Source organism: Ranitomeya variabilis, chromosome 2 (genome assembly GCF_051348905.1).
Source record: "Ranitomeya variabilis isolate aRanVar5 chromosome 2, aRanVar5.hap1, whole genome shotgun sequence".
Taxonomy (NCBI): domain Eukaryota; kingdom Metazoa; phylum Chordata; class Amphibia; order Anura; family Dendrobatidae; genus Ranitomeya; species Ranitomeya variabilis.
In genome coordinates, this window is record NC_135233.1 from 575,241,174 (window position 1) to 575,267,890 (window position 26,717).

At 39.8% G+C, this 26,717-nt stretch overlaps 1 protein-coding gene across 2 annotated transcripts; it reads right to left on the reverse strand.

Moving 5' to 3' along the window:
- Nucleotides 1-26,181, reverse strand: LOC143807076 (receptor-interacting serine/threonine-protein kinase 2-like). 2 transcript variants are annotated; one of them, XM_077288271.1, is made up of 12 exons: nucleotides 26,063-26,181; nucleotides 17,330-17,579; nucleotides 15,482-15,635; nucleotides 12,254-12,409; nucleotides 12,026-12,159; nucleotides 11,464-11,513; nucleotides 10,137-10,307; nucleotides 9,717-9,802; nucleotides 6,938-6,997; nucleotides 5,127-5,235; nucleotides 2,040-2,141; nucleotides 1-829 (listed from the first exon to the last, which is right to left on the reverse strand). In XM_077288271.1, the coding sequence occupies exons 2-12, from the start codon at nucleotides 17,479-17,481 to the stop codon at nucleotides 525-527; spliced, it is 1,479 nt and encodes a 492-aa protein (XP_077144386.1). In that variant the 5' UTR covers nucleotides 17,482-17,579; nucleotides 26,063-26,181; the 3' UTR covers nucleotides 1-524. The 2 variants fall into 2 exon arrangements, with proteins under 2 accessions (XP_077144386.1, XP_077144387.1); XM_077288272.1 differs by lacking the exon at nucleotides 26,063-26,181 and having other exon boundaries at nucleotides 15,482-15,651; nucleotides 17,330-17,476.
- Nucleotides 26,182-26,717: the final 536 nt, after the last annotated feature.

The window sequence follows — 26,717 nt, forward strand, 5'->3', positions numbered from 1 at the left end:
TTTTCCAGAACATTGTAGGACAAATTGAATGGTCTCTTTCCAATCTAAAACGCATACAGCTTAAAGCTTAAAAAAAACCTTTTTTAGATGGTAAATTAAAATAATGCAAAAAGAGGAGGAAAAACTAAAGAGCAAAAACTATTTGGCTTTGGCGGGAAGAAGTTAACAGAACTTCAGGGTACTGCTTGGACAAACATGACTTTCCCTAGATATATCATCTGATTGTTGGGAGTTTGTGAAGCTGGGTCTTAATGAAATTATGAGTGTACCCATTTTAATTAAGAAAGGGGTTGTCATCATTTGTCCTCTAGTATACTAGTCTTTAGTACTACAGAAGATAAGTGCCAAAACGTTGGTACTAGTCATGGAACTTTTCTCCTTTACTAGTTCTTTTATAAATTACAATCTTTGCAATTGTCCAGTATGTTCCATAGAAGAACATCCAGTAAGCAGTATTTCCAATAAGTCCACCAAAAAAACAGAAACTTGTAAATCTGTCCCGTCAGCACTGTGGCTTCTCATATTCATGCTGGATTTCTTGGATGCATATAGATGACATTTCTTGAGCACAGACTGTCCAAAAACATTTTCGATGCTTCTTCACCCTTTTCAGAACAGGTTTCTAAGCATTTCCGTGTTTTGGCTTTTAACGTCCTTTCTGCATCTATGTTTTCATAATCATCTCGAGAGAGCACAAATTTAGTCCTCAAGGTATCTATGAGATTGTTGAGATGTCCTTCTGTCACTCTATTGAGAATCGCCTCCCAGTTCCTTTTTAGGGTCTCGGTGTAGGTTCTACTGTAGACCAGATGTGGACTGGAAACACAATCTGAAGTACAAACAATGGGTATTATAGTGACAAATTTAAAAGTCCGGAAAGTTTTAGCTATCACAGATCTAAATAAATAAATCGTAGAAATAATTTTTAGTCATGGCAAAAAAAAAATAAAGACCCATAACCCATAATGACCTGAAGAATCATAGTGGCAGGTCAGTGTTAGCATTTAGCGAACATGGTAAAAAAAAAGCCCCAAAAAAACAATTGTGGAATTGCAGTTTTTTTGCAATTTCACCGCACTTGGAATTTTTTTCCTGTTTTCCAGTAAATGATATGTTAAAACCAATGGTGTCTTTCAAAAGTACAACTTGCCCTGCCAAACAAAGCCCTCACATGGCCATTTTGACCAAAAAAATAAAAACGTTATGGCTTTGGGAAAAAGGGGAGCAAAAAAGGAAATGCAAACACAAAAATACTTCTGATTGTTAAGCGGTTAAGGTATTCCAAAATCTGCCACAGGACTAGTTAGTGTGAGTATTTTTGGTTTAAGAGACCAGAGACTATAGACTCCAAAAAAACATGCAATTTGGCAATATGCCAGGACTCACTGGACTTTTGAAAGGGGTCCATAGCAATCTTTTCCAAATTCACAAACCCATAACTGCGATTTTATGATAATTAATCTAGAACTTTTCATTGGCTAAATAATGCTTGTTTTATTTGACTTTATGATAGCAATATCATAGTTACTGTAAAGATCCACGTCTGAAGTGCTACATACTCCTGACATTAAAATGAGAGTGAAAGAGCTCATATATCCTAGTGTATTCAGTCTCCAACAGCCCAACAAGAGCAGCTGGTACTAAGAAGTGTGAGATCTCAGCAGGGAGGAGTGGCACTGAGGGGCTGTCAATCAGTCTAAATAGGCGGAGATTAGGCTTAAACTTTCAAAAAGGATTATATAGCCATTCTAACATGATTTTCATAGTAAGTACAGCAGCTTCAGTAGGTCTAACATATCTATTTACCAATGTATGATCTTGTATTGTGAATTCTAGTGACAAATTTAATTTAATGTTAGAGGGGCCCCACCATGCCAGAAAAGAAGGAGGACAGACTGACTGGGACAAGGCCAGCAGCAGGTTATCAGAAGGATAGTATATGCAATTTCCTGTTTTTTTTTACCACACTGGAGCCATGTGTGTAATAGATTGAAAACCCCTTTAAAAAAACAAACCCAAAACGAAAGGTACGTTCCTACCTGCTACTTTTCTGTGCAACCCATAATTCCTTGCTGCCCGCGGATCAGCAAACGTGGTCAGGATCGGAATGTTGGTCTTGCTACTTGAAACTGGCAGACTGGCTGAGGAGACAGAAAGGAACAGGCTTCTCATGAATCCATTGGACAACTTTGTAGAAAATTAAAGATTTGTACTAAAGCACAAAAATGTTAGTACGTACTCACACGTGACAAATATATGCTTGGATTTTATGTCATCTATATACTGCATAAAAAAAAAAAAAAAGGAAAATGACCTTTCGTACAGATGTTAAAGGGAACCTGCATGTCCAAAAATGTGCTTAGATGTAGGGTTAATCTGCAGATAAATAGTGTTAAAAGCAGCGGCTACATGGAGAAAATAAACTTATATCATCCCTTTGGCCACTTGCTTACAGGGATCTAGGTGGTGTAGTGAACATTACAGTCATCAGTCACTAGTACCCAATGAAAGCTGTAATTACTCTTTGGCACATTGATTGACAGCTAGCTCTGCAGTGTGTTTGTGCACAACAAGCTGTCTATCAATGTGTCGGTGAGGAATTACAGCGCTTACTGTGTAGTGACGGATGGCTAGAAACAAGCGACTGCAGGGACAATAGAATTTAATTATCTCCTTGTCACTGCTGCTCCAGTTACACTGCCAGAGAAGATTTTACCACTATTTACCTGCAGATTAATCTAATATCTGCAGGTAATAGCATTTTTAGGACACTACAGGTTGACTTTAAATTTGCAACATCTCATTTCAAGAGCATATCTTTACCAAAAATTTCACCTTTCCAAGTTCGCAGTCACAACTGTACAGATATAGAAGGCATTCAAATTGTTGTCCGACCTTAGGGAACAAGTCTACAGTTATTCTATGTGACTGCAGACTTGGGAATCCTCGCAGTGTGCACAGTGCGTGCTGTCAGAATTTGCATACATGCGGTCACATGCCGACTAGACTTGCGTGGCCTCATTCAATTCAAATGTTTTAAGGAAGACCAGACACATCTAGTCAGACTGTCGCTGGGACTATGCCAATCTCATACTTGTGGCCACATAATTGCCTGTTCCCGGAGAATCCTGACAGCGTGCACTGTGTGCGATGTGAGGATTCACAAGTCTGAAGTCACTGCAGACTTGTATCCCAAGGCCAGAAAACCCCTTTAAAAATAAAACACTGTGCCCACTGTGTATGTAAAGGGGCGTTCCCAAACTCACAACTCATCCCCTGTTTATGGGATAGGTGATCAGTGTTTGATTTTTGGGACTAGCACCAATCATGATAATTATGGGTCATGTGTCCCCCATTTCAGTAGAATGGGGTTGCGCATTCGCTGCTCCACTTTAATTAAAGTCTATGGAACCGACAAAGAAAGCCGAGATGGCAAGACTATAGCACTCGATCAGTCCCATAGACATTAAGAATAGATAGGGGACCTGGGACCCCCATCTTCATGACTGGTGGGGTCCCCTAGTGTGGGAGACCCAGATTTTAGACAATTACTCATCCTGTAGTTGTGATTCTACTTTAGCGGAGGTCAAACTGATCTCAGTGCATTAGGCAACATATACAGACGCTAAAAACAGACTATGTACACAGGTCATATACAGACGTGTCATGGGAAAATGTCCACCCATGTGCATTATTACATAAACCAGCACTGCTCAGGGGAAATAATTGCATCATGGTGAACACATATCAATCTTAATATAATGAATTCTCAATTTTCATGTGTCAACTATCAAAGTGACAATGTTCACCAAGGAACGAGGCACTAAGCAAGCAGCGCAGGTTTGCTCACGCCTGGGTTTATTTTTTCACTTTCCTATTCCTTTCACTATATGTTGTAATAGTGTAAGGAGTTAAAAGCACAAGAAGAGTCTGGGGGCAGTTACCTTCTTGGCTCTGTGCCCGGAACCATTGAGCTGTGCTGCGGGTTCCCTAGGGGGAGACTGATAGACTGGGACAGAAAGGAAGCAGCCACAGGGTGGGAAAGGGACGAGCGCAGGAGACAGAGTAGCGTGCAGAGCAGGGTGCAGCTGCGCTTCAGAAGAGAGAGAGAGAGAGCTCCCGGTCTGAGGACAAATAGAGAGAGACTGCCCAGAAAGACTGTATCTCGTGAGTACATAAAGCGGACTCTGCTGTGACTGGAGAGGGGCACTTTGAGACCCGTTTTAGAGAATATGACACCCTGGTCCCCGCGGTAACAGTACAGAGCCCCTGACTCCTGGTACAGAGACTTAACATTGCGGAGCCCCTGTTTTCCTGGTACAGAGACTTAACATTGCGGAGCCCCTGTTTTCCTGGTACAGAGACTTAACATTGCGGAGCCCCTGTTTTCCTGGTACAGAGACGGAGCCCCTGTTTTCCTGGTACAGAGACTTAACATTGCGGAGCCCCTGTTTTCCTGGTACAGAGACGGAGCCCCTGTTTTCCTGGTACAGAGACTTAACATTGCGGAGCCCCTGTTTTCCTGGTATAGAGACAACAGTGCGGAGCCCCGATTTCCAGGTTGTGCTGTAAAAGTTAAAGACTCAGAGCCTGTGCATACCACATTGACTCCCAAAACCCCAGGCAGCAGGCTCTCAGAGACTACTCTGCCCATGGACAACAGAGGGACGACAAGTGCCACTGTTTCTCGGCGCCAACGTTGGAGAAGACGACCCTCCAAGCAAGTCATCTTCAGACTGATAAGTGTTCTTTTCTCAAGGAATCCTGCTTAATTCTGTTATATTGTTTAACTCCCGTATTTTTGCATTGTTTTATTGTTAGTTATTTTGCATTGCTTCCTCCCTGCGAGGAGAACCATATCCCTGTTATTAAACCCCTCAACTGTTGGTCTGTCTGTTCCGTGGTGACATACTCAGTACCTGCATCCTATTACAATAGCACAAAGCAAAAATACAAAAATGATCCAGAATTGGTATTTCATGAAGAACGCAAGTTATGGATCCAGTGTAAATAATATGTTCATTTGGAAGAAAATCAGCTTCAAAATGTAGGTAAAAAAACAAACACTGAACAATATTAAAAGTTTCCTTTATAAAAAGTTTGGTTTACGTAATGAAAGCTCTCACCACTTCTTTTCTCTTTCTTTGTCCCAGGACATAGTGAATCATCCTCTTCAGTGCTCTCTTCAGGGAGACTCTGCGCTCTGGTCATATGGCTTCTTGTCAACCAACCCAACTGAAAATTGGGCAAACCAGTTTATTTCATGCTTATTCTTAAATATTCATATTGCAGAAAAATAGCAATGGCTTAAAGAGAATGTGTCATCAAAATATTATTATTATTTAAAGAAGGGCTGTGGAGTCGGAGTCGTGGAGTCGGTGTCCATTTTGGTGGAGTCGGTATAAAATGGACTGACTCAGACTCCTAAAATATATAATACATTGGGTTCAGTAGTACAATGCAGGATGTGCTGTAAATGATTTCATAAGAATTTGGGAAAGTTGGGAAATGACCTATAAATTTCTGTTCTGTTTCTGATCTAAGGATCTGGGCTTTTACTTTAGATGAATCTGTGCAGCACTTTATGGACATGCTCAGTAGTGAGGCAGGGCTGTGGAGTCAGGAGTCAAGGAAATTGACGAGTAGGAGTCGAAGGTTTGGCTTACGGACTCGACAGCTCTGATTTAAAGGTTTTTTTCCCCACAAACAAAAGTTAATTTTAAATCAACAGATCTTGGAATAATAATAATTTCCACATTTGGATATGTTTAAATAAAATGTTCCTGTGCTGAGATAATCTTATAAATGTGCCCCTGCTGTATACTGTGTAATAATCGTGTCTGACCGTGCAGGAACTTGGTCTGATCATACCACATATCTTGGGCAGGGGGGATGCAAAAGAGAGTATACAGACATTATGGCAGGGGGTCACAGCTGATTCTTTTTTTGAGGTAAAACATTGATTAAAACAGAGAAATGTTTTGCCTCGCAAAAAAGTCAGCTGTAATATCTGTATACTCTCTTGCATCCCCCCTGCCCAAGAGATGTGGTATGATCAGACCAAGTTCCTGCATGGTCAGACACAGCCATTACACAGTACACAGCAGGGGCACATTTATAAGATTAGCTCAGCACAGGAACATTTTATTTAAACACATCTAATTGTAGAAATTATTATTACTACAAGATTTATTCATTAAAGTGAACTTTGCTCGTGGGAAACAAATCAAGTTTTTATGTAAAATGATTTCTTTAAAAAAAAGTCATGATTTTTTAACATTGTTTTACTATCACCATGTTAAAAAAAACAATGTCCAAATATTTACATTGGCCACTAAGTCTAATACTAGACTCCTTCTTCCTGTCCTTTTCAGCAGCTGCATGGACCTAGGTAGCATTTCTAGGTATGCTCTCATCTGGGAAAATGTCATTTTGCAGGCAGGAGGAAGAGGTGAGCTGTGACATCTCTTATTGTGAATAGTGGATTTTGTGTCATCCACTAATGATGTGTGAAGGCATTATCGGAGCATGCTCATGTGCTAACCGTGTGATTTTGGCGTGCTCGAATAATTTGTTCGAGTCCCCGTGGCTGCATGTCTCTCGGCTGTTCGACAGCTGCAACACATGCAGGGACTGTCTAACAAATAGGAAATCCCTGCATGTGTTGCAGCTGTTGAATAGCCATGAGACATGCAGCCTCGGTGACTCTAGTTTTTAGGTATAGAGGTCAGTGTAAAAATGACAACTTTTTTATTTGTAAATATTAAAAATTACTTGGAAAATTTAAAAAAAAAAAACAACCCCACAAAACATCAACATTTTCCCAGAAAAAAAATAATTTAACAAAAACCTGAAATAAACATAAGATCAGATTCAATATGAGGAAGAAAAATAAAATTAACAATTATATATCATAAAACATCACATAAACACTTACGTCTAAAAATTTGATGTCAAATTCCATGACTTGCTCCTGGGACTGCTGTTCTGCCTTCTCCTAAAAAAAAGGCATAGCAATTAATATACTTGGCTCCTAGCTTGCAACTCTGATTTAAATCCTATTTACACAGTGCACTGTATTGTTCAGGGCTGTGAAGGTCGCAGATAATTGCACAGACTAAAATTAGCAGTGTAGGTTGTTTTTGATTGCAGCCCCTCTCTGTTGAAGTAAATAGAACGTGGCTGCAATACCACATACAACCTTTGGATAGGTGTGGTGCTGTTCTTATTAGAATGCTGTATGGTCTTCTGACCCTGGACCACCAGATATTTTAATGTTGCTAAAACTAGCAGTCCTGTGATATTTTTTCTATTATCACACTACCACCTGATTATCACATTGTATACTTACTTTTCTACACTTCTGCCTCCTCTTTCCTTATCTTTGACCCCGATCTTAATTTCCAGGTGTCATCCCGCATATTATACCCCTATTTTCTGCTAAAATCCTATGATGCATGAGATAACATAACATGGGCAGCTGGAGCAAGCACATCTCTGACTAGGGTCAGGGCAGGGTGATGATCCTCCCCTCTATAGTCTCCTAAATTATAAGTATATATTCAGGAAGATTAGCTATTATCTCCAACATTTTAACCTTCTGACAGGAGCTGCGCAATCATCATCATTATTTGTGATATCAGTCTTCCCCTGGTGGTAAACTTTGGTATGCATATATGCACTATGACCCTTTTTCTGAGGACGTAAAACCATGTAATTCTCAGGTGGTCACCATCTATTCATATGATCCAACTAGAGCGAAAAAGAATCCATGAAATTTCAGATGAAATGGAATGCTGTCATCAGCAGCAGCAGCTCAATTGTTAACTTACAAGGGAAATTCCAGGACAAAACCTTCCCATGATTAATATCAAGCAATTTAACTTGTCTACTTGGCCAAGGCCCTGGCCATTAAATTTACAGATGGTCTTATCTACGCGTGTTGTGCAGGAGGATGGAGTTTATTAGTTCCTGTTGTCACACATCCCTTCCTAACTGCCATAAACCAACAACTACTGACAGAATGACAGACAGAAAGCCCATAACAATATGTGATAACCTGGCGCTAATTTTATATTAATTGATTTCTAATGTTAAATTATCCAATGCAAAGTAACTACTGTATAATTTCCAGTCTTCTGCATGGAAGTTTGTTGCGGAAGTTTTCCCCATCGATTCCAATCACTTTCCAGATCCACCGCCGGTTACTATTTATTGACCTCCAGTGTAGATGTGTCGTGTAAACAATTGACACCAATGGTCATTTAAAGGTGGTATCCAGGACTTTATAAGTTTTATATTGTGGGCCTAAGAACTAACAGGCAGGTAGTTGCTAATTACCTGCCTGTTGTGCCGATGCTGATCTCCATTCACACAGAGTTGTCAAAGACCGCTCCTGCCTGCCACTCAGCAGCCTCCGTTGAGGTCACATCGACAGAGAAGAGGTTTTTCTTCTGCTCTATTGATTGCCAACGTCATGCTGATTGACAGCTGGCTCCCCACTGCCTAACTGCGGGGAGTCGACTGTCAATCAGTATGATGTCAGCAGTCACGAGTCACGACTCATCGACAGAGCAGCCTGGAACAGCTGCTCTGTTGACATGGAGCAGCTGAATCAGTCCTGGACAAGGCAGTTAATTATTGCTGACAGTGAGGAAAAAAAATGAAACCGGGCAACCAGGGAAGTGTCAGCAAGTTAGTGCCAAAAAATTGCTAAATTGAGTATTTTAATCCATGAGGAATTCTCAGCAGCAAATCCAGAGCAAGATCTGTACCAGATGCACCAATTTGGTGTGTATTTTGTGTGATTTCTTGTGTGACTGGCGAATGTATCTTCATAAAGTTGCATATTGTTTCAATCAGATTTTTGAATTACATGTATTTTTACATTTTTTTCCTTTTTTCCATATCACGATCTGTATATAAAAACAAAACAAAAAACCAACAAATCTTGCAATTTTCAAATCGGCCACTGGGGTTGTTTTAGCCTCATTCTTCCTGTTCTTTCAGGAAGAGTTTTCAGCTGTCTCCTTATCATCAGAGGAAGGATTACAACAACAATTAACACCTCTATTCACAAAATAAGTGATGTCACAGCTGATCTGTTCCTCCTCTCTTCACAATGACCTTTGCACACGCTCATTAGATGCTTCGATAAAAAAAAAAAAAAGAAATTGAGTCTCGGTCAGTCTATTGCTGCTAATTTTTATGTGAATTTCCAGAAACAGGAAGTAGGAGTGTAAACATCCCCCAGTGGACAATGAAAATTGCAATATTTCTATTTTTTTTTAGTTTTAATGCAAATTGTGATATGGGAAAAAACATTCCCATTTTTATTTTAAATACAATTGCCACTAAAGCTTGAATTAATAGGTCATTTTTAGATAACACAATCCCTTTAACAGGGAACTGTTTGTATTGTGCTGATATGTTGTTCTTTGCTTTTTAGATATAATTAAAAGGGATTAACCTCCAATAGACAGAGCAGAGCACTACCACAAAGACCGATTGCCCGCATTCTCCACCAAATAAACTTATCAGGTTGAACTCTTGTAAAAAGAAGTGCTGGACAAAACTACATTCTTTTTAGATAGTGTCATTTTAAACAGGGGAGAGAAATGGCAGGTGGGAATTTTGTGTTCCAGACTATTAAAAATATTGTAGTAAAATTTTGAATATTTTATATATCATCTGCAAGTATGAAACTAATCACTCACCTTACTTTTGTTCAGTGTGTCAATTCCATGCTGAATCTCTTCTTTTGAAAAGTTCTGGAGGATGTTATTTAGGCGAGATGCACACACTGCGGAAAAGATGTACAAATGTTCTAAATTATTTGTGAAATGGGAGTTTTCTCATCTCTGGTCCTGGGTTACACCTCTCCCCAATTGGGAGAAATGAGGTCCCTCATTTACAAAGTGAATGGAAAGGCTTGTGGAGTTCGAAAAGACCCCCAAAAACAAGCAAGAACCACAAATGTCTGCATCACCTTTACAAGGTGACCCTACCCAGTAGCCCAAATATAAATGCCATCATAAAGTTTGAATTAGGCAACCCTTCTCATGACAATTAACCCAAAGATTGGAGTGCCTGATCTGATACAATTAAAGGGTCAGAAGGGTAACGATCCAACTTACCAGCTGCTGTCGGCCTCATCATTGGATTCTGGTGCCAGCACAGGTGCATGAGTTGACTCAGGTTTACAAGTTGACCGTGTTGTAGACTGGCTTCTTTTATTACATCTTCTATGTTTGGTTGTGGTCTGATCCCTCTTGTGATTTCGGTTACCAGCTTCAATGGATTATTCTCTGTAACCAAATTTACAAATGTCAACAGATTTGATTGTATGACAAAATGACTTGGTTCCATTTAAAGGAACCTTCCTGCTGAATGAATAACTAAACTTTTGAGTATTTGTTTTGTTATATCTCATAGCCTCTGTTGAGTAGTCGATTATTGGAGCTCTGGACATGAGACCCTTAAGGGGCTCAAGTCTGCAGTTACTCTGTGTGAGAATCCTCACAGCGTGCAGCCAGGATTCTCCGATGCAGAGAGCGAGCGTGAATATGATCACAAGGATATGATTTACATACTTCCAGCCACATTACAACTAGACATGTCTGGCCTTGCTCAAGTCACTTGTATAGAGTTAGCACTTCTAGTTGGCATGTGACCGCATGTATGCAAGTCGCATACTTGCGGTCATGCTTCCGCACTGGAGACTTCTGAAGGTGCGCATATTGTGCAGTCACCCCAAGCCTGGACAACCACTTAATGTTCAGTCAAATTAAGGGGAAGAAGTGCTCCGCTTTTCCTGGAGTACATGATGACCAACATGGTTGATTAAGCCTCCCAGGAACATCCCCATTTCAAAGAATAATGCCCCTAGTCTGCCCCGGAACAATGAATTTTGGGCACAGTTTACAAAAACCATGCCACCTTTAAAGCCCAGGTGTCCCTGGAAATCTGGAACAGGAGGCAACATTGGTAAAGTGGTGCATTGGTTCAGTAGAAAGCTCAAGGGTCTGTACACCACTCAAAGACAAGCTTAGCATTTCTCCCTCTTGGTTTTGAGCAATGGGTGGGGTCTCCAGACCTGGACCTCCATTAATCAGTATTTCTGAACAGGGACAACAGCTAAAATATTTTCTATTGGGCTTTTCCCACCATTAGCTCAAAATTGGTGGGTGTCCAATGACTCCTACTGTAGAATGTATTGAAGTAGCAGCCTGGTTAGGAAAGCCCTGTGCACTTTTTGTCACTCAGGGACTTTTTTTTGGTGTTTAGATTGTGAACGTTAAGCAACTCCAAGTTGAGCCGCCTTTATGGCAGTTTGCCAAATCCATTTTAGCAACCTGTGTGGGGGTCACACATATCTGAACCCCAAGATATCTATCACCAATGTCTTTTGAGGGATGCTATTTTTGTTACAGATGTTGGGAGGGGTTTGGATCAAGAACTTACTTAGAAATGGTTGTTTCCGGCTCAAAGCTTCATGCAAAATTATTCCCAAACTGAAAAGAAAAATTATAATTACGATAAAGAATATTAGTAGCGGTATTATCGGATGTCCATTGCACCATAAATATTGTGCACAACCTAAACATCTAGGATATGAACCTCTAGTCATTAGCCATCCAAAATGGAAAAAGAGGTCCATATCCACACAAAATTCACAACGTGTGAACTTAAGGTCATCGTTAGAGATGAGTGAATTTATTCGGTTCTGAATAGGATTGGAATCGAATATTGTTTTTGCAAGATTCGCCGAACATCCTTAGAGTCAATGGGAGTAGAAATTACCGAATATGTTTGGAACCGATTATAAGACAAACATTCGACACAAATAGTTTTCGAACATGGCCCGAATATGTCAAAAACAGATTCGGGGACAAAATCCGAACAAATTCGCTCATCTCTAGTCATCATCTAAATTTCTCAAATTTTCAACTCTGAAACTTATTGACCATAAATATTTTGGTTGGGATACCCTTTAAGACAAAAATGTAATGCCGTGTTTACCAACCTGTAGACATCGTCTGCCGTGGTTGGTTCACGTTTTTGCAGCCTTTGTGGTGAAATATACTCTACAGAAATATTTTCCTGCTGGTCCTTAGAAAAATTTGCTTTCTGGAGGTCCGATTGCCAGAAATCTGAGAGCTGAAATAATGAACAATATTCAGTGTGTGCACCAGGCTTAAAACTATATATTATTCTCTGTTATATATAATTTGGCAAAATTTGTTTTCCATACCTTTGCCCGATATTGGGCATCCAACAATATGTTACAAGGTTTCAGTCGCTGGATCATTATGGGAGGATGTTGGCCGTGCAAAAAAGACATCCCTGCTGCAACATCTGTAAGGATTCGGATGATAATACTCAGTGGAAGAGTAGAGTACAGGTCCCGCTGCAATCAGAAAAATAAAAAGATCATATTTAGAAAAAAAAGTATATATTTTTTAATAGATTTAATAATAATGTCATTGTTTTTATAATATTTTTAATAGTTTTAATATATTTTTTTATTTCAACAACAAGACTGTTCTATTATTTATTTGTAAAAACGAAGGTTTAGGGGCGATTTTATCACAATGTATAAATATATGAGTGGACAGTGCAGAGATCTTTCTAATGATCTTTTCACACCTAGGCCTTCAACAGTAACAAAAAGGCATCCTCAATGTCTAGATCAGTGTTCCCCAACTCCGGTCCTCAAGAGCCACCAACAGGTCATGTTTTCAGGATTTCCTTAGTATTTCACAGGTGATGGAATTCTTGCCTTTCCAGGTAATGCAATTATCACCTGGGCAATACTAAGAAAATCCTGAAAACATGACCTGTTGGTGGCTCTTGAGGACCGGAGTTGGGGAACACTGGTCTAGAGGATAGAAGGACTAATCATCACAATAGACAATGATTCTTAACTGTATAAGGAGTTAGAATATAGATTCTTTGCTGTACGAGCAGTGAGACTATATATTCTCTATTGTAAGAGCAGTGAGACTATGGATTCTTTAGTGTAAGAGCAGTGATATTATGGATTCTTTACAACACGAGTAATGAGAATATGAATTCTTTAATGTGAGAGCAGAAAGATTATGGAACTCTCTGCTGAAACAGGTTGTAGGGGTTGATTAACTAAGGAGGGCCTGGATGAATTTAATTAAAAATATAATATTACTAATTATGGGATGTTGATCCAGGAAACCAGTCTGATTGCTGCATGTGGGGTTGAGAAGGATTTTTTCCCTTTCTATAGGGCAATTAGTTTCTGCCTCATGGAGTTTTTGCCTTACTCTGAATCAACACATTAGGATATAGGTTGAACGTAAGGTTCAAAGAAAAAACACATGTACATTAAAACTCTGAAATTAAGTTCTTGCAAATGGAAAGGACTGCGGTGCCTCATCTGTGTGTATTGTGTAGGTAAAAGCAGTAGGTCTCATTCAGTTATGGCTAACTGTTATTTCATCCTCTGTTTTCTAATGATGAGATGACTCTGCTCATTAGGCCCAAGTCTATACAGCAAAGCAGACTTAAGAAAACAGAAGACAGGAAAAAACTATAGTGAAAAACTGGAATATTTCAGTATTCTTCCTGGAAAACTGTGGATAATCACAATTTAAAAAAATACTCATAATTTGATGATACAAACTGTAACTAAGGGGAAACTATTAAATTCTCTGACTGTCCCATACTGCTATTATAGCGATATGGGTGCATGTCTTATTTTTAACAAGGCATTTGATGTAACTTACTAGTGTTACAATACTTAAAGAATACAGTTATTGTGGCAGCATGACATGTACACAAGACACAGGACTAGTGAAAGATAGGACGACCTATCTTTCATGCATGCCAAGGTGTTGATGTTCCCAGTCTCATTAACACCTTTATCGAATTCTCAAGAGAAGGCTGATTGATTACACAAAAACTGCGAGAAATAATAAAGAATCCAAAATGCATTGGATGGTTTTTATATCAAAACTTTTTAGAGGATGAAAGTGTTCTTGCTTTTTTTCATAAAATCACTTTGGCTGATTTGTCGGTAAGCAGCACTATTAAGGGGATATACACTCTGATGTCTATTTCAACACTGAATACTTCATTTATATGAAGAAAAAAATCTTCAAATTTGTATTTGTCCTGCCACAGATAGTTTGATCCTGATCCCTGAGTGTGATTGAAATCCTGTGTCCAGCATGTTATGGTAGTACCATTACACAAGTTGTCATTAACACCCCGGAAGAGATAATAATAATAATAATAATAATTTTATTTATATAGCGCCAACATATTCCGCAGCGCTTTACAACTTATAGAGGGGACTTGTACAGACAATAGACATTACAGCATAACAGAAATCACAGTTCAAAACAGATACCAGGAGGAATGAGGGCCCTGCTCACAAGCTTACAAACTATGAGGAAAAGGGGAGACACGAGCGGTGGATGGTAACAATTGCTTTAGTTATTTGGACCAGCCATAGTGTAAGGCTCGGGTGTTCATGTAAAGCTGCATGAACCAGTTAACAGCCTAAGAATGTAGCAGTACAGACACAGAGGCTATTAACTGCATAAAGTGTATGAGAACATGATGCGAGGAACCTGATTATGGTTTTTTTTTTTTTTTTTATTAGGCCACACAGGGATAGTTAGGTTAATGCGTTGAGGCGGTAGGCCAGTCTGAACAAATGCGTTTTTAGGGCACGCTTAAAACTGTGGGGATTGGGGATTAATCGTTTTAACCTAGGTAGTGCATTCCAAAGAATCGGCACAGCACGTGTAAAGTCTTGGAGACGGGAATGGGAGGTTCTGATTATTGAGGATGCTAACCTGAGGTCATTAGCGGAGCGGAGGGCACGGGTAGGGTGGTAGACTGAGACCAGAGAGGAGATGTAGGGTGGTGCTGAGCCATGGAGTGCTTTGTGGATGAGGGTAGTAGTTTTGTACTGGATTCTGGAGTGGATGGGTAGCCAGTGTAATGGCTGGCACAAGGTAGAGGCATCGGTGTAACGGTTGGTGAGGAATATGATCCTGGCAGCAGCATTCAGGACAGATTGGAGTGGGGAGAGTTTGGTAAGAGGGAGGCCGATTAGTAGAGAGTTACAATAGTCCAGACGAGAATGAATAAGTGAGACAGTAAGAGTCGAAAGTAAGAAAAGGGCGAATTCTAGAAATATTTTTGAGATGCAGATAAGAAGAGCGAGCCAGTGATCAGATGTGGGGGGTGAGATAGAGATAATGAGAAGATTCGAGACAGGACTAGTCCAGAGGAAGGAAGAGTGGCCTGCCACACTAGTCTTGTTTCTTTTCCAAAAAAAAGATAAAACTAGGTTCGTCAAGCATTACTAAGTTACACCAAACTCATTATTAAAGCAACAAATAAATTACAACCATATTGAAATAATAACAGTTGGGCACAGTCATGAGAACTGACAGGTTCCCTTTCAAGCCAATCGCCAAGATTCTTTTCCAACCTGGTACAGAAGAGCGTGCAGTGACCCATTCGGCATCCATTCTGTCACAATTCCAACCGTATTCAGAGTTCGAAATATGCCAACAATTTTTAGAAGACTTTCATATCTTCTTCTGCTGACGTACTCCACATCATTTAGAATTGCTTGATGGTCCCTAAAAGTACAAAAGACTTAAAAAATAAAAAACACGGCTGATGTTATAACTGACGTTAACTGTGGTGTGATGGACAGCTTTGATATTACAAATTATTGCTATAAAATAAGTATCTCTCCAAAAATAAACTTATACTTTTGTCTTTAAAGGGAACCTGGTTTGTACACCTGTCTTACTGAGATTTGCAAAGAGCTGGTGTTGATGACTGGCTGAGTACTCTGTCACTGCTGCCTCCCTAGTTTTGCACACTGTGTAAATTAAAGGAAAAAAAATCATATTAATCTTCAGATACAGGGGTTAATAGCATTCTGAACCTGCCCGCCCCTGCAATGAGAGCCCCACTGCCGGAAGGAAATTAGCTTTATTCTTCCTGGCAGCATTTGTCTTCCAGTCATGGGGTATATGCCAGCGTGCTTTCAGTCACTGCTCTGTGTATAGAGAGTGGCAGTAATAACTTTGCCTCTGGCACCGATTGAGAACTCGATCATAGTTATATCCAGCTGTCAGTCATTGCGGGGGGCGCAGGTACAGCCGCCACTCTCTATATACGGAGCAGTGACTAAAGCTGTGCCGGTGACGCCCCCATTACCGAGCACTGCCAGGGGGAATAAAGTTAATTCCTCCCAGGAGCAGAGTTCTAAGTCTTCAGAACGAGATTAACTTGCCCTGCAGATTTTCCCCATATCTACAGGTTAATAACGTTTTTTTTCACGTGACAGGTTCCATTTAAGTTGATACTTAAATACTGCGCATACTGCGCAATGTCAGGGATGCAGAGATTTGCAAAGAGTTGGCGGTGATGTTGCTTTTGCAAATCATTAAAACAAGGTGTATACCATGCACCGCTCCGTGTCCCGCGTAGACTTGGTACAGTACCGGATGCCTTGAATTTTTGGAGTACATGTTTTTGCGAACCATGTTATTCATGCCCACAGGAGGGTGATAACTTGAGTAGTGGGATGACTAGTCCAGGAAAACACCACGCCCCCACGACTAGTCAACCAAAAAATTAGCATATCATTGGTTATATCGTATAAACAATTTTAGCAAAATTTACTAAGCAAGAATCCACCAGGAGGGCCTTGTCTGAATCTTTTGAAACAGTGGGATAAAGACATGTGGGCAGTTTGGGAACATGGTGAATCTCAGGTTGCCTTTATTTTTTTTATTTTTTTTTACTTTTTTTAAATTAATTTTAAAGCTTTCTCTTTTGCTGCTCAGACAAGGATAGGTACAGTTTACATGACCAAACACTACATTTTATAAGCATCTACAGCTGTGATCTTCCATGAAGGAGAATTTTCATAGCAGTAAGTGATGGGATATACTAGAATATGCCATCAATAATGATCACTAAGAATTCCTGTGAGTGGTGATGCACAGCTGATGATTCACATTTCAGAGAAGTGGCATTATTGCATCGCCGGTCCCAACTGTGCACTCTCCCTTGTTACAAGCAGAGGCAGCTTTGTCTCATCAGCATCTGAGGAGCTTCCAAAAGTTACACTCCTTGTCTAACCAACTGTACTAGACCATAATATCAGGTAATGTTTCTGCTATATGTGGCCACCCAGTGCATTGCAGCTTGTTAAGGGTTTTTCTAGCATCAATGTTGTTTTATTATGGCTAGACACATCTTTACTTTTGTTATGGTGAGTCAGAAACTAGAGTAGTCTCCAGTGAGTCCAGCTTACCTAGGATTTCGTCCATTCAGAGCCAGTTTTATGAAAACAGATGAGCCAGCGGTTGGGTAGGTTGATTTATAGACATAGTCTGTGCTGGTCTTCACTATCTGGTAGGTCTTGAGGTCCCTCTGGCTAATTACCGGTAGAGACATATCTGCCATACACAATAGTATCAGCCCAGACAATGCAATTCCACAACGAAATGGGCTCTTTAAGTTGTACAACTACATAGTTCCGGTGGAAAGCGATGAGGTCAATGCTGGAATCAAGAACATAGAAAAACTATGGTTAGAAGAAAATATGGGTCTTTAAGGCATGATCACACATGTATTTTTAAAGAAGCAGCTCTAGGAAAATAAAAGGCTATATTACCTCTGGTCACATTTTCAGTTGTTTGGTTATTATTCTCTCATATGAAAATTACCAAGTGAGATGGAAAATTTACGTTTTTCATTTAGTTGCCCAATAATTCTGCACACAAAATATATTTTACTCAGAAAGATAAAACCTCACTTTTACTTTCTTAAATATTTATGTTATTATCTTTTTGGATTGGCTGACAGCACTTGAGATGTTCAATAATAAAATTAATCATCAAAAATGACCCAATAATTGTGCACACAGTTTAGGTGTTGTATAAGAAAGCGAAAATGTTTGTGGGCTGTTGAGCAGTAGAGATGAGTGAATATTTCATTGTTTACCTCAGATTATGATCGCTGTATTTGCAATATTCGCCGAACATAGCAGAACGCCATTGGAGTCAATGGGAGTACAGATGAGCGAATATGTTCAGAAATGGGATTATCCAGTGAAAACAAGTTATCAGTTACAGTGTCTTGAAAAAGTATTCATACCCTGTGAACTTTTCCACATTTTTACACCTACAAATTTAAATGTATTTTATTTGGATTTTATGTGCATACCAACACAAAGTAGCAAGTATTTGTGAAGTGTAAAGGAAATGATACAAGGTTTTCTAATTATTTTGAAAATATAAATCTGAAAATTGGGATGTGCATTTCTAATCAGCTCCCTATAGTGTGATACCCCTAAATAAAATCCTGAGTGAACCCATTGTGTGTCTTTTGGAGGCAATCAGTACATTGAGTCCACCTATGTGTAATTTAGTCTCAGTATAACTACAGCTGTTCTGTGAAGGCCTCCGAGGTTTGCTTAAAAGCATTATGGATCAAACAGCATAATGAAAACCAAGGAACACACCAGAGAGGTCAGGGATAAAGTTGTCGAGAAGAGTAAAGCAGGGTTGGTTATAAAAAAATAGCCCAAGCTCAGAAAATCTCACAGAGCAATGTTCTATCCATCACCCAAAATTGGAATGAATAAGGCACAACTGCAAAGTTACCAGGCCAAGACATGGCCATCCACCTAAACTGACATCCTAAGTTAGAAGAGCCCAAATTGGGGAAGAAGCCAAGATGCCCATGGTCACTCTGGAGAAGCTACAGAGATCCACAGCTCAGGTGGGAAAATCTGTCCACAGGACAGATGTTAACTCCACAAATCTGGCCGTTATGGAAGTGTGGTAAGAAAAAAGCCATTTTAGAAAGCAAATCATAAGAAGTCCTGCACTTTTCCCCGGACGAAGCTTAACGCGAAACGCGCGTCGGGTTGCTGCTACCACCGTGAGGTAATATTCCAGGCTTTTTGCTTTACATTGGTTATGTTATAATCCTCAGCACATGTGAATTTGACTATTAGTAGGTTTCAACCACCACCTCTCCTAGTTAGCTGCATACTCTTTGAAGACTGCTTGGTCTCAATGTGGATATAGGTCCAGTACCATATATATTAATGTTGTATGCCGCTTTTCTACAAAACTCATCACTGGGTCTAAAAATTATTTTTTGTAATGAGATTGTTTTTCTTGATTTAAGGGTCATATTCCCAGAGTATGCGCCATTTTATTTGTTCCTGGATTCTCCATTGGTATATATTTATACATTTATGGTCTTTTCACATACAGTATGTCTGTTGTAGCTATTTTTTGGCATTATTATTAGCACGCCTGGTTTTCCTTTTTATGCGCTTTATGCCTCGTACTTATGTTTGGCATAATCACATGACAAGAAGTCTTTTTGAGGCCTTATATAAATGTTTTCTGCGCATAAATATGTAATTGAAGTAGTTTATCATTTTACGTTCAACATTGGTATTATACTTTACCTCCCGGTGGTTACTTTTTTGCATATTTTCTACCCCCATACTGTCATCATATTTTTTCTTAGCATTTTTGTATTTATATATGTTCTAATAAAATTTTGTTATTTTATGGCTACATTGCTTCTTTGTTGCTTTTTTGGATGATTATATTGATTTGGAGCATTGCCACTAAACTAGGCAGGTATTTCTCTTCTTTTGATGTATCATAAGAAGTCCTGTTTGCAGTTTGCAAATGCAACGTAGAGGACACAGCAAGAATGTGGAAGAAGGTGCTCAGGTCAGATGAGACCAAAATAGAACTTTTTGAGCTAAACGCAAAACACCATGTGTGTTAAAAAATGAACAATGCACATCACCCTGAAAACACCATCCCCACTGTCACACATGGTGGTGTCAGCACAATGCTGTGGGGAGAGTTTTTTTTTTTAGCATGGACACGTAAACTGGTCAGAGGGAAGGTAAATGGATCTAAATACCAGGCAATCTTGGAAGTAAAGGTGTTAGAGGCTGCAAAAGACTTGATGGTTTGTGGTTGTAAAGTGAAAAAATGTGCTAAAATCCACCTGGTATAAATACTTTTTCAAGTCACCGTATCTACAGGATATGTGATAAGTTAGCGATCGTGGGTATCCAGCCACTGGGATTGTGTTGATCAGGAGAAGAGGGCATTTTTATCCCCGTTAAAAAATGTTGTAGAAGGTCGGATGCTCAAATGTTGGCGTCATTCATTCATACTGGAAAAAGTCAAGCTCAATTATTAGTAGCCCCGTTGTGAATGAATGGAGCATTGTTCAAGCATGCACATTGCCATTCCATACTAATGGGGATAAACGTGCCCCATTCAACTGATCAGTGAGGATCCCAACAATCGGACAGCAACTGATCAGTAAGTTATCCCCTACCCTATGGATAAATAACATGTTTTAATTGAACAAACTCATTAACATTACTCATTGATGACTTATCAATATGAGATCAATGGTGATCAAATACCCAGTATCCCAAGTTTGTTTTTAGATCTAGCGGTGGCCGAATGTAAACAGAGCTGTACAGCACGGCTTTGTTCACGGTGTAGTGGCCATTCATGGGTACTGCAGCTCAGCTCTTATTCACTTCAATAGGAACCGAGCTGCAGTACCCAAGAAAGACCACTATATGGTGACTGGAGCTATGCTGATTGGTGGGAGTGCCGGGTGTTAAACCTCCGATCTGATATTGATGAACATTCTTCGGATAAGGCTTTAATAGAGTAAACCTGGAAATCCCCATTAACTATAGACAGGCAGTACCACTCCGAAACCACAAAGCATTGCCAAATTTCCAAGATTTGATCATAATCTATATCTGATTTCCAACAAGTTAATTTATTCTCTACTTATGAATTACAAAACATTAGATCATGGGACAGAATTGCAAAACACAAAAGCACCAGCTACGGTACTTCCTGTATAGATGTCTACTATCTGAATCGCAACCTTTGACGGGGATTTCAATCATTAAAAAGGCCGGTCTTCTCTCCCGACATACTCATTTTAGGAAATTGTTGCCTACTTTATGAAATAATTCAGTAGCATCTGCCATTCATATGTTATTCCTCCTAGAAATGGTGTCACCATTCCCCTGTCTCTACACAGTCTTACACTCTATAGGAATATACTCTAGGGTCAACCGATATTTCTTATGACTACTAATACTCACTTATTTCAGAGGAGAATGAATGTGATTTCTAAGGTGGGGCAAAAAAGTAATTTGCTGCCAGTCATTTTTGGTGGCTTAGTTATTTCCTGTGAAAATCAAAAAGGATCTGGCATATTGAAATGCAACATGCCCACTCCTTTTTCCCCTTAGCATCTGCAGGCTGCTTTCTATTCTGCTTCTCTCAAAGGAGCATTTAGAGAAGCGTAAGGGAAAGTTTTGGGCATGTGACCGCAAGTATGTAAATTACATATGAGAGGTTATATGACGACCACTACATAGAATTCTGACAGTGAGTATATTACAAACTATTCAGATTTACAATGTTAGACTATCTGCTTTGTTTTAAAGTTGGCCCAGGAAAACCCCCTTTATAGCAGGTGGTTGGCAGAGATGCAGATGCCTGAGCCCAGAGCCTCGTGACTTCTCTTCTCTGTTGATGTGCAATTACTCAGATGTCATCGGTGAGTCAACATTTGAACTAAAACTGAACCAACACAGAATTCTGAAGCAAGAGGTTATGGCTTTACTTGCAGATTTCATTACTGGTGACCCCGAGTGGGGTGACATAGCTGTTCTGTCTGTTCTCCATAAATTTTTCGCAGAAAATCAGAAAAATGTGCAGTAGTTTGAAAGTTTGTAAATGCAGATATTAAACTTTAAGCCACTTAATCAAAGTAGTAGCTTTCTGCATGAGTTAAGAGATAACATCCTGATTCTCTAAGAGCTTGATCACAAGCTGTGGTTTTTTTCCTGTGCTCCTTTCAAGGGTAAAAAAAATAGAATATGATCACATCTCAATGCTCGGACTGGCCAGTGACTCTCCTCACCCGAGCATGTCAGCGCGTATTTCTATGCAGTCACATTTGGGTGAGGAAAGCCACCGGCCAGTCCGAGCATTGTGATGTGTTCATCGTCCATGTTATATGACCATCTGACTGCGCCCTTAAGCTGACAACAGCGCTGGTGGGCCCGCTGACTCCTTAGGTCACACTCTCTGTTACCACGATCGTTACACCCCTGGCAGCATGGGCACCCAATAGAGTCACGAGGAAGAGGCCAAAAATCTGGGTTAGTGGAGATCGCATGGTTTGAGAGTGCACTGTTCTCTTTGTCAACTTCTTTGCCCAAGACATTGCAGTCAAGTTCAGACACTAGACTTTTGATGATCCATGTTAGGTCTGCTGATGTGCTCCCCCAAAATAGGACACAACTTCTGAACCTATATTTACAGTAAAGGCCATTTTTAGGGCCATAAATACCATGCAGTTGACACCAGGCTTTTTGGGTTCACGACATGCAATAAAGTGACCAATTCATCAGTGGTCTTAGACCACTTAGGTTGGTCTAACGTTGGTTTGGACAATGGTTCAACCGGCAGCCGTCTCTCACATACAGACAAGCGCTTCTGTGATTCTCTAGGAGAAAGCCGCTGCCAGACATCTCTGCTGGTGACTTATCTCAGGAGGAATAAATAGATCATCAATCCAAAACTGTATAACTCGCCCAACAATCAATTGTCCAAGGCCTCTGTACGCATTAGACTGTTGGCCAAATTTGACGTTAGTCTAATGTATATGGGGGGCTGCACTAGCAAAGCCTCCCTAAACGTTATCACTTTACATGACAACTTCACAACAGACCTCATGGTAATTTTTATTTCTAATTTATGTTTCTTCTCCAGCTTTATATAAACTCAAAATATTTATTTTGGGGATACAGCCAAAGATGTTTGTTGCTTTGTATTCTTCTCGAAATGGCATCGTCAACTGTACCACATCTTACTACAATGTCTTGGATTTCATCACGTAAATGCATTACATCCAGAGATTATTTGCCTCAAACAAAAGTTGAAAACTTGCATAAAATGCATAGCCCAGGGGAGAAGAAAAAGTATGTGTATTGCCAGCGCATTTCCTTCATGAAGATGGGCGCCGGACAGTGACACCTTCCTAGTTTTCAAGGATTCCGACAACAGTTAAAATTTTTTACAGATATTAGTTAACACTAGAACTACCGCAGGTTTCATAATGCCTATAACTACCATTAGGGGTCATTTTGACCCCCATTCAAAAGTACTGACTCTGGAGTAAAAATAACTTTTTTGTTGCCAACAAATTAAAGAACATTTATTTTAACTTAGTAGGAACAGTGTTAAGATCAAGTACAGCACGCATTTTCCTTTTACATGGTCATAGCATGAAGCTGAAGAATGAACTCCCATCTGCTAATTTTACTCCCAGTTGCTGTTTTATAGAGCATAGTTGCGTTTATAGCTGCTAAATCAAGTACATTACAAAACACCTGAACAGGCCATCGGCGGCTTCCAGATTTTGTGGTGTACTTTCAAGCCATCTGGTCTACTGTGTCCACTCCAACCTTTGTTTTATTGTAAAATTGTACCGTTTCCGGGTTTTTTTTCTTGTCGTTTCCAACTGCTACATCTGGGTGAAGACTACTGAGCAAAATGACATTCTTATTTGGCTTACCTTGGTAAACTGTAAGAGTGATGTCACCATTCTTCATCAGAGTAGTCTCATATGTATTTGTTATTAGGAGACTTGCCTACTACTACTTTTATGTATGGGGTCAAATTGACCCCTTCAGTACTTATAGGTATGAATTGTAAAATCCGGGCCCCTGAAAAAGTTTCAATTCATTTTGTGTCCAAAAATATACACTACCATGAATAAATAAAAGTCACAAAAACTCAGAACTCATTTGTTAAAATTTTAGAAATTATAGGAAAAAGAAATAGGAAAAGGGTCAAAATGACCCCTCCGGTAGTTCTAGTGTTAAAGTAACATCGGATACCAGTTTCTGCACATTGTGGCATCTTTGCAGCTGCAAATTCCCATCACTTACTGAATGGATGGTTTATAATTAACTCTACAGTCGTTCGAGTTAACCATAAACAGGGATGCTTCTCATTTTATGGCTTTACAGAGTTAAACTTATTTGTTTAAATTCACCTGGAACATTCAAACAATAATTAGATGGTTGTATAATGGATCCATTGAAACATACCATCCACTTCGTACATGGAGGCCCTCGAAAAACATGAGGTAGACACCATATGGATGCAATACCATACAGTGACCATCATATATGGTTAGTATAGTATGGTCAAGGGCGCAATTATCACATTTGCAGAGCGTACGACCACAAAGTTAGCTATGCTGAAGGGGGGGTTTGCCGTCGCCAATTTCACCTGGATGCCTGTCCTCAGATGCACTTTCAGATGAATTCTATTGCTGCGCAGAGACCCGAGGATATGTCGAAGTCAGCTGCCGGGTTCTGTGCCAGCTACAGAACCGGTGTGAGAGTGGAAGACGGTAAGAATAATCGTTTGTCTCTTTTTAAAATGTGCTGGAGAAGAACGGAAGGGGCCCAGGATGTGGGACAGTGTATCAAAATGGGGGCATTATACCAAGATGGGGGACATATCAGGATTGGGGAAAATAGAATGGAACCTAGGATGAGGGGCATTATTACATGGTGGGCAAACACAATACAGTATGTCATTATAGGATCTAGAACGCTACAAGGATCCATACATCTGACCAACATACAGGTGGACCCAGGTCCAAATTTTTCACTGGGGCCCTTTGAACTCTAGTTCCCCTACTGACTTTAGTATATATCGATTAGTCACTAGTAATTGTGGTGGTCACATTAACATTGCTGAGCGTCATTTTTAAAGAACGTCCTCTGGTGAAAACAAGTTATCCATTATTCACAGGACAGGTGATGACTTCCTGATCTGAGGGGTCCGACCGCTGGGACCCACACTGATTGGAAGAGAAGGGAATTTTTATCCTTTCTATGGTAGGTTCACACGAGCTTATAAAAGAAATCGTTCAAAGTTTCATCCAAAAAACTGACCATTTTTTTTCTCAGCAGGTATTAATCATTTACAGGACCATTTACAGTTTCCTTTATTACAGAATTGCATTTATCCCTAAAAAAAACACATCCTCCACTGTGGTGCATCCATAGACTTGTATGGATGAGTCTCATCTATCACTGAGTCTTATCGCTCAATGGATGAGCGTCATCGCTCATTGCTCTGCCACATTGAATCAAGTGCTGTTTGTTTTTTTTCACGGACATTTCACAGACTGTATGAACGAGCCCTTAGAATGGAGTGACAGTGCGCTCCATACATTCGATATGGGGCTGCCTAGCGCTGCACTCAGTTTTTCCAGAAGCCCCACAGAGAATGAATAGAATAGTGGTCGGGCGGTCAACCTTTTGCTCAATTTTTGTAACAGGAATAAAAGTTCCCCAACAAGTATAAAAGTTCCCCAATCTGACAATCGGTGCGGGTACCAGAAGCTGGACCCTCATCAATCAGTAAGTTACCACCTTTCTGGCTGTTGGGTGATACCTTGATTTCACTAGACAACCCTTTTAAGAGATCCACAATGTCTATGCCACCTATGATGTTTTCAACATGCCGACTATAGCAACTTTTTCAACAGTTCCTTGAAATTTAGTGTTAGCTAAGGTCTCATTCAGATGTCCATTTTTTTCACATACAAAAGAAATGGACCGAGTTTCATCGGTTTTTGATCCGAGTTTCAGCAGAGTTCGGTCCAAATTTCATCATTTTTTCTAGGATAAACAAAAAAAGGCTTCTCCTATCAATAATAGATATTGATCGGACATGCTTCTGAGACTTTGCTCCGACCACAAACAAACGTGTGAACAGCCCCATAGACTTCTTTCATAGATGAAAATCATGGATAACACTAGTATGAGAAAATCTGAGGTCTAATGGGGGATCAGTTGTCAGAGATCTGTTGGCAAGAAACATATAATGATCTTTTAGGACAAGTTCTACTATAAAGTGTAAGGACTCACCATGATAATGTTCCATACGCTGCAATGACCAAGTGAGAGAGAAGCGAGATCTAATTCCAGGAAGGCAGACAGATCATCAGCTGTGTAACCCAGCACAAAACCATGAGAGGACACACCCGTCCTGCCTACAACTCTCAAAATTCCCCTAGTCTTTTTTTTTTATTAAAGGGGCAGTGCTGCAAAAAGGGAAATAGAATGACAGGAAGCAAAGTAACCACTCCTTACTCTCCTTACTACTCTCTAATATTAACTCATGAAATAGAAGAATCCATACTTACGTCCGGTCAATAATAAATCACATAACCAGGGCTGTAGGAATATAAGGGTGCAGAAGGAGTAGTCTGACCTGGAACCCAGTGTCTCATGGGGGACAAAAGACACTTAAAAAAGTTGTCCAACTTTGAGGACAACTTTTTGCTTGTAATTTTGCGACAAAAAAAATATTTTTTTGCAATTGGGTTTCATTAAAAAATTCACACCGTTTGCCTTCTGTAGCCTCTGTTGCATTGTCTATTGCTGGCTGTGGGATGAATTAACTGTGAATTTGTCAGTGAGCTCGCTATGATGATGTGACGGGTAGCTTATAAGTCTTCTATCTGTCCTTTTGTTAGTGCTTCTTAGCTGATTTATGACCAGAGACCACAAAAAAGAACAA

Excerpts from the sequence above, each read along its gene's own strand:
- LOC143807076 (XM_077288271.1), bottom strand. The coding sequence starts at position 17,481 with ATGGCAGATATGTCTCTACCGGTAATTAGCCAGAGGGACCTCAAGACC. Across the intron at positions 12,410-15,481 it reads TGCACGCTCTTCTGTACCAG|CGGGACCTGTACTCTACTCT; the intron begins GTTGGAAAAGAA and ends TTCTGATTGCAG. Across the intron at positions 12,160-12,253 it reads ATGCCCAATATCGGGCAAAG|CTCTCAGATTTCTGGCAATC; the intron begins GTATGGAAAACA and ends TCATTATTTCAG.